The sequence below is a fragment of the Nannospalax galili genome, unplaced genomic scaffold (assembly GCF_000622305.1).
Source record: "Nannospalax galili isolate Female #2095 unplaced genomic scaffold, S.galili_v1.0 scaffold498, whole genome shotgun sequence".
Taxonomy (NCBI): Eukaryota; Metazoa; Chordata; class Mammalia; order Rodentia; family Spalacidae; genus Nannospalax; species Nannospalax galili.
Genome location: NW_008342032.1, coordinates 1,744,189 through 1,752,035, shown reverse-complemented (window position 1 = coordinate 1,752,035; position 7,847 = coordinate 1,744,189). Strand labels below are relative to the sequence as shown.

At 34.9% G+C, this 7,847-nt stretch overlaps 1 protein-coding gene across 1 annotated transcript in view; it reads left to right on the top strand.

The window, feature by feature from the left end:
- Pten (phosphatase and tensin homolog) overlaps positions 1–7,847 on the top strand; it is a 76,636-nt gene that overhangs the window by 61,172 nt on the left and 7,617 nt on the right. Inside the window, exon 6 of the mRNA XM_029565792.1 lies at positions 3,622–3,763. Within this exon, the coding sequence (XP_029421652.1) occupies positions 3,622–3,763 (142 nt within the window). The remainder of the gene's footprint in view (positions 1–3,621; positions 3,764–7,847) is intronic.

Sequence of the window (7,847 nt, the reverse complement as noted above, 5' to 3'; positions counted from 1 at the left end):
ATTATATTATATATGGACCGAGGCTTAAAAATAAAGAATTAATGAAAAATACATCAGGAAAATGTGAATTTCTGAAACAGATGACAGGTTTCTAGTGTCTAAGTAGCATTATAACAAAAAGCATAAAACTCATCACATAAACCATTTTACATTAGCACAGGGGGTACTCTACATGGACACTTAACAGTTACTAACTCATGCTGAACTGAATCAAAATGCATTAAGCAAAAGCTGGACAAAATGGAAACAATTGATAGAAGACAAATAGTAAAAATCTTTAGTGTATTTGAAAACAAAAGACATGTAGATGTTGAAGAAAAAATAAAATTAGCACATAAAATTTTTTCAGCACCTACTAGTTAGGCTAACTCTAAAACCTGCAAAACTTGAAAGTAGAAATGTATAAGCCTTGATAACAGTTCAGTAGAACTACAGTTTAATTCACGTCCTTATGGAAATTTAAATACAAATTCTTAAATAAGTTTTGAGCCATTGAAGAAAAGATACATTCACATTAAGATACATAACCAGTAGGGAATAAAGACAAAAATAAAATTAGTGATTTGGGAAACAATAAGTCATTTGAACTAGTAATCAGAACTGGTATTTTGAGTGGTATTTAAATGTGTGTTTTGGTAACTGAACAGAGGTGTAAGAATCAAAGATGAATATTTTAAGTGAATTTAATCTCTGGTTTGTCTCCGTGTGTGTGTGTGTGTGTGTGTGTGTGTGTTTGTGTGTACACTTATGTGTCAGATAGTTAAAATACTGACTGGTATTACTGAGCTCCAGGGCCCCTCTGCTGCCTAGACCTTTGTGGTGGTGCAGGCTTCATACACTTCTCTGTCTGCATCCCTTTCTGCATCACTTGCTTCTCAGCTGTGAATGAGCACTGAAGTTTGATGTTTTGGTTCACATATAAATTAGTGGCCTTGTGTTGACAGCTGTAGCAGATTTGTATATTCTTATTTGCCTGACCCTTTTGTAATGATTGAGTATATAAACACTTGTTTTATAGGGGTACTGCCTGTTACTTGCTACTTGAGAAAACTTAAAACTTTGAAAACCCTTTATTGCTGTTAACGAATGTATCAGAAGTGAAGATCAAGAGAAAAATACCTTGTTATCCAGTAAACCCAAATAAGTACTAATTTGACAATTTGGTCTTAAAGATTTGAATTACTGTTATTATTTGTTTTTGAGATAGGGTCTCCTCTGTCCCGGGGCTGAATTTGATACAGTACTTGTGCCTCAAATCCCATGCGTCATTGTTGGGATTTTAGGCATGAGCTAAAGCACATGGCTATGTGTAGATTTTATAATATTTTGAAGTTTTATTTAATTTTTTGGTTAGAAACTTTCATATGGCTTAAAAGAGCATGTGGTTCAAAAAAGTATCTTCATTCATCTTCCTCTCATTTCCCTACCTCACTTGGCTATGATATATTTTGCCTCCATAGTTGTCTATGGCAAGTTGTATGTTGAACTTATATTAAACAATGTGTTAATAATACACCATTTAAGTTAAACGTAAACATTCTAAACTTTAAGGATACTTTTAATGTTAGTTTGAACAACTCTAATTTCTATGACTGTTAATTAGCATCTGTATATCATTTTTTTATTTTAGCATCTTTTATATAGCTTACATTTACTGTTTTTGTCCTCATGAGAATTCTGTTAAGGAAAGGTACATATTACTGTCCTCCTTTCCCTAAAGAAAAAAATTGAGTTTTATATTTTCACTATCTGTACTCAAATTCAAGTCTTGATGACAAAATGTATGATGTTTATACCATACCAAAATCTTAGTGGCTTGTCTAGATTTCAAGTGGCTTATATCTAGTTTTTACTATGTATATACTCAGAAAGACAGACAGAGGGAGAGACTGCAGTACCTATTCTGGTATTTGCTACTCAACATACCTATTTTATGGGAAAAAAGATGTTTGTTCAGAGTTTTTCAGGCACTAGGGAGGTGTAGATGACAGCAGTGAATTAAAGAACATTGTGAATGTTTTTTCCTCTAGAACACAAAGTATCATTTTCTGCAGTTCTCTGTTTTGAGACAGAGTCTCACAGACCAAGTTGACCCTGAGTCAACTATGTAACAGAGGTTGGCTTTGAACAACTTCTCTTCCTGCTTCTACCTTCCAAGTACTGGGATGATAGGCACTGGACACTACCATGCTGGAGCAGCGATTCACCTGTCACTGTTAGATTTAATGTTTATTATATGCTTCGTAATTCTTAGTTGAATTTTTCACATTTCATTCTATAGTCGAAGGAAATTTTATTGCATTACAGGTGAGGTTGTTTTAGAAAACCCAGACCCCCCCTTTTATTTATTATTATCTTTTTTTCCCAAAGTGTATGTGTGTACATGTTCAGGTGCATTGTGCATATGGGTACAAAAGTGTTACTATGTGTGTAGAGCCCAAAGGATGACCTTCGGTGTCCATCTTCTAGTAAGTACTATCCATCTTGTTGACAGGGGTCTCATTGACCCTGGAACTCACCAAGTAGGCTAGACTTGACTGGCCAGGGCGCCTCTGCCCTCCCAATGCTGAGATTACAAAGCACTCACCCCCCCCCGCCTTTTTTTTTTTTTTACGTGAACGTATTCTAGGGATCAAACTCAAGAACCTCATCCTTGCCAGGCAAGTACCTCATCGACTGAGCTGTCTTCCAGCTTTTTGTGGAGTTTTTTTGTGACAGGGTTTTGTTAGGTGTGTCTCTGGCTGGCCTGGAACTAACTATTGTAGCCTAGGCTAGTCTTGAACTCACAGCAGTCCTCCTATCTTAGCCTCTTTGGTGGTAGGATTACAGGTTTGGACCACCATGCCTGATTAGGTTCCCCCTTTTAAATGCCACATGAATTATCTGCTTTTTAAGCATTTGTAGTACCTAATATTTTATAAATCATTTTATTCTTCCCTGGTTTCCTCAAAAAAGGAATAGATGTAGCACAAGGAACTCTTTAAGTTCCTTTGCTAGCAAGTTCTTGCATTTAATATATCATTCAACTGCATACTCCATTTTTGTTGGGCTCTCTAAGGTCAGCATCTAGTTTTGCTACTGCAGTTTCTGCTTCTTACAAGCAGTATGCTTCTATCTAGTGTGCTGATTCTGATATGCTTGTGACTGGAAAGTAGGTAAACAATTTTATGAAGAACTGTATGTTTAATAAGTCCATCTTTGTGAGGAACCTTAGGTGTAAACAGCAGAGCTGTAGTGCAGAAGTTTTCTTATTTTGGATATGCAGTGGCCTTTGCTTATTGGGTTCATGGGTTAGAGCATTGTTGTCATCTTTGAATAAAAGGTGTTTTAATAACTGCATTTTCGGTGAATGAAGTTATTTGGATATTTATTTCTTTTGATACTTATTCTGAATTCTCATATTGAGAATTTACTATGTTGAGTGTTTTCCATTTAAAGTCAACATTTATATATATGTTCTTCATGTTCAACATATGTATATATATACACACACATATACACATATATATGTGTGTGTGTGTTCTTCAATGGGAACAACTCAGTAATCATAGCAGTTTAGTGCAATAATGATAATGGAACTTTTCTTTTGAATTTGGCTTCTCTTTTTTTTCTGTCCACCAGGGAGTAACTATTCCCAGTCAGAGGCGCTATGTGTATTATTATAGCTACCTGTTAAAGAATCATCTGGATTATAGACCAGTGGCACTGTTGTTTCACAAGATGATGTTTGAAACTATTCCAATGTTCAGTGGCGGAACTTGCAGTAAGTGCTCTAAATTCTCATCCTTCCATATGTTGGATTTCCTTAACATATCTAAATGTATATGTAAAAATTTAGAAATTTACGTACTTCTGTAGGAGAGTATATTTCAGAAGTGTTGGGATTAATTAGTTCCATTGTTCAGCTCCTTAGGCTAAGAAAGTCAAGAACAGTGGACTTTATAAATTATTTTTAGAAAGGAAATATTCTACGTTACAACTACTAAATGTAATCCAAATTCTGACTAGAAAATGAAAAACTCTTTCCTGACAGGTCTAGCCTGAGAGTTGCAATGGGACTTTACTGGTCTTGGTAGGAAACAAGTCTTTCATCTGAGAAAGACAAGATGTTTACAGTAATGGTGACAGGTTGGTAGAAATGAAAGGTGCGATGGCAGTCCACTTAGAATGATTTAATGATAAGATTGAGTCAGAATGTATAGAGAAAACCAGGATGTAGCTCTTGGTTCTAGTCCTAGATCTGTGTAACCTAGACTTAACCTTCTGCCTCTCTCAAGAGATTTCGAAGCCTGAAAGTCAGGTCATGTAATTGATGTCTACTTACAGTCTCTCTCTCTTTCCCTAATGTCTATGAGGCTACCTCAATCATCTTGATCCTGGTCTCCTTTCTGCTCTTTTTGTCTAGAGTTCTTAATTAGACTGGTAAGAAGCCTGATACTTAGACCCAAAGTAGTTATCTGATGGGGGGGGGTAATGAAAGAATTTATCCAGAGAGAGAGAATATGAAGTAATTTATCCAGATTCAAAATTTTATAATACTGAATGTTAAATACCACCTGAAAGTGGTCAATCATGTTTTTATATTTAAGAAATCTATTTTATTTGTATTTACAACATAGTTTTATAGTTTCAGATAGATACCACTCACTGTTCTTTTAGTATCTCTAATATTTCACTAATATTTATAATTGTTAGTGATTTTAATTTTTAACTTTAAGCTTTTGCTTTCTGAAAATATTTAGGTAAATTAAATTTTTTTCTCATTAAATTTATACAGAGAAAATTAATTTCTTGAAGTTGTTTATCTTTGTCAGATAGGTGTGATCACTATCACCAGATTTTTCCCTTACCCTACAAGCATTGCAGTTTGATAAAAGGCCCCAGATTTACTAATATAGCATGTTGGAAACTTCTAAGGAATCTCTCTAATGTTGTTTTCATAACAATGTAAATTTAAAAAACAAAACAGAAAAACACCTGAGTGCAAGACAAAGGGCAGCTAGAGGTGCTTGGCATAGGAACTTATCATAGAAGAGAAAAGAAAAAGATGAAAACTCATATTCTTCCTATAGTTTATGCATCAGGATAAGAGCCAAACAAAAGGTGCTAATAAGATCATAAGAGAAAGAGATCATTCAGGTTAGTACTCTTATCTCTCATACGTAGATTGGCCTTTCTCAGCAAAGATTTCTGTCAGTTTTACTTTGCCTGCATATAATTACACCCTGTTTTATTTGACCTTTGGTCTCACAATATTATATTTATATCTCTAGACTGTTTTTGGCTGCTAAAATCTTTTTAATCTTTTAAAATTTCTAGTTACCTATTTTTACCCTATGACTTAATATTGTATGTTGAAGCTATGTTAAAATGCAATCATGTGGTTAAATGGGGGGTTGTATGCATGACTTATAAATGGTGCATTCACTAAAGAAGTTTTGGAGATTGTCAGTTTCATGGAGAAAGTCTCCATTAGAGAAGCATACAGTTTAGGTTGGCATTGAGTCTGAAGGAAGTGTCACAGGCAATAGGAAATAGGTTGAACCAAAGCACAACAGAAGGAAATGAGCCGGACAAGAGGTGGGACATGTGATTGGCTGCTGTTAGAAGATCTTGAATGGGTGTGTTGGACTTGAAACAGTGGTATTAGAATACAGTGACTTCGGCCATGTTCTGAGGAAATTTGTAAAGAAAGTTATAATTGCAGGAGGGGAAAAAATAGTAGGAAGTAAAGCCAGCAATGTGACTTGACTTAAGCCAGCTGTTGCTAGAGTAATGAAATGGGATTTGTTTCGTTTTTCTTTGACTGTGTATATCTAAGGATTTTGATCTTAGGTGGATGATTCACAGAAAGGAGATGAAAAGTGCACCTGAGATTTAGAGACATAAATTTTACCATTTTATCTTTAAATCTGACAAAAGTGAGCTGTTGACATGAAGATATGCAGTGGGGCTAAAGACTTATCTCCAGGGTAAAGCATTTGCCTAATATGCACAAGGCTCTTGATTCAATCCCCCGTATCTCCAAACACAAAGATACTCAGTGGACACTTGAGTTACAGCGTTGAATCTAGGATAGAGATCATACTTATTTTGGGGAGTTATCAGAAGCGAGGTACTTTAGCTTTTTGTGTCAGCATGTTGTGGGGGTGAAGTCTGAGATAAGGGGAAGGGCAGCTTGGGTTTAGGAGGAAGAGGCCTCAGTGAAGCTCTAGTGATGAAGAAGAACACATCTTTCACAAAGTCCTCAGTGGTCAGCAGCAGCATTTTTTTCTTTTTTAAGATTGTGTGTGTGTGTGTGTGTGTGTGTGTGTGTGTGTGTGTAGTGCAGGTGTCCACAGGTCAGAGGCATGGGATCTGCCGGGGTTGGAGCTACAGGAGGTGAGCTGTCCTGTGTAGGTACTGGGAACAGAACTAAGTCATTTACAAGACCAGATAGTGCTCTTAACTGATGAGCTGTCTCCAGCTCAGCGACATTTTTTAAATTGATTATTAACTTAATATTTCTAAGTGAAAGGAAAGTTACTATATATCTGTAAAAGGCTTACAAGTATTAATAAAGATGATCAGTGTGGTTTTCTGTGAGGTCTTTACTAGGTCCTTATCTTTTCGTTTCTTGAGAACATAGCATATCAAAGGATGTATTTCAGAATTGTGTCTTTGTGTCTTAGAAGTCAAAGAAGTTCAGTAATGTTAGACTTCTGATACTAGGGCTTCTCTCTAAAATGTGAACTTCATATTTATTATACAGAAGATTATTTTCCTCAGTGACTTGAGGAAATCTTTCAGTTCATTTGTTAGAAATTTTATGCTGTTTCTTTGTATGCTATGGCTAAGGAGGCCAAGTTAAAAGTCACTTTTTACTCTCTGGACTGGGGATGGAGCCTAGGGTATTGTGTGTACTAGTTGAGTCACCTAGCTACTGCCCTAGTCCACTATGACTATTTTTATGAAAACATTTTCAACTTAAATTTTAAGGGAAATTCTAAGTAACATGGATTTTTCATTAACTTGTGAATGTTTATAACTATTCTAAAAGTTGACGATATATACTTTAGGTGTAGTTTAGTTGAAATTTAGATTATACTATTTTCTTTCAAATTCTAAAATCAGTAGTATCAGTTCTGAAGTAGTGTAGTTATTCATTAATAAAATTATAAGACATTTTCATTCTGATTTTTATCATAGATTTGAAGCTATACCTTGTTCATTTGCTTCAAGTTAGACTTCATTACAAAGAATTGCAAAATGGCTCATTGCACTTGGAACATTTAAAGAAGTTAAACTGACAGATTATTGATGTAATATTTCTCCCTTTGGGTGGGTCTTTTTCTCAAGATAAATGTCTTATAAACCCATGTTAGAATAACTCCATATATGCTTATTAAACATCCCATTTGCTGTGTAATGCTTGATGCTGGTTTTGCTTTTATATGTTAAATGCATAAACCAGTACATGTTTATTAAATTAGAAATTTCATTTAGCTTGTTTAAGCTTTTGCATTATTCTCAGCCATCGATCACATTAATAAAAATATGGTTTTCATCTTGAAAGAAACAATACCTTTTGGCGTTGATAATAGTGTGTCACACATACACTCTTGCAAATGTAATTCCATCAAGACTTCTTACCTCTCAAGATTAATCAGTTTCTTTTCAATGGACTTTTATATTCAAATTCCGAAGTACAATACAAATTAGTTAATATTTTGTCAAATTATTTAGACAATTTAATGTTTTGATTGGTTTTTGTCCTTTCTTTCTTCCTTCCTTCCTTCCTTCCTTCCTCACTTCTTTCCTTTCTTTTTTTTTTTTGAGACAGCCTCATGTATCTCCAGCCAACCTTG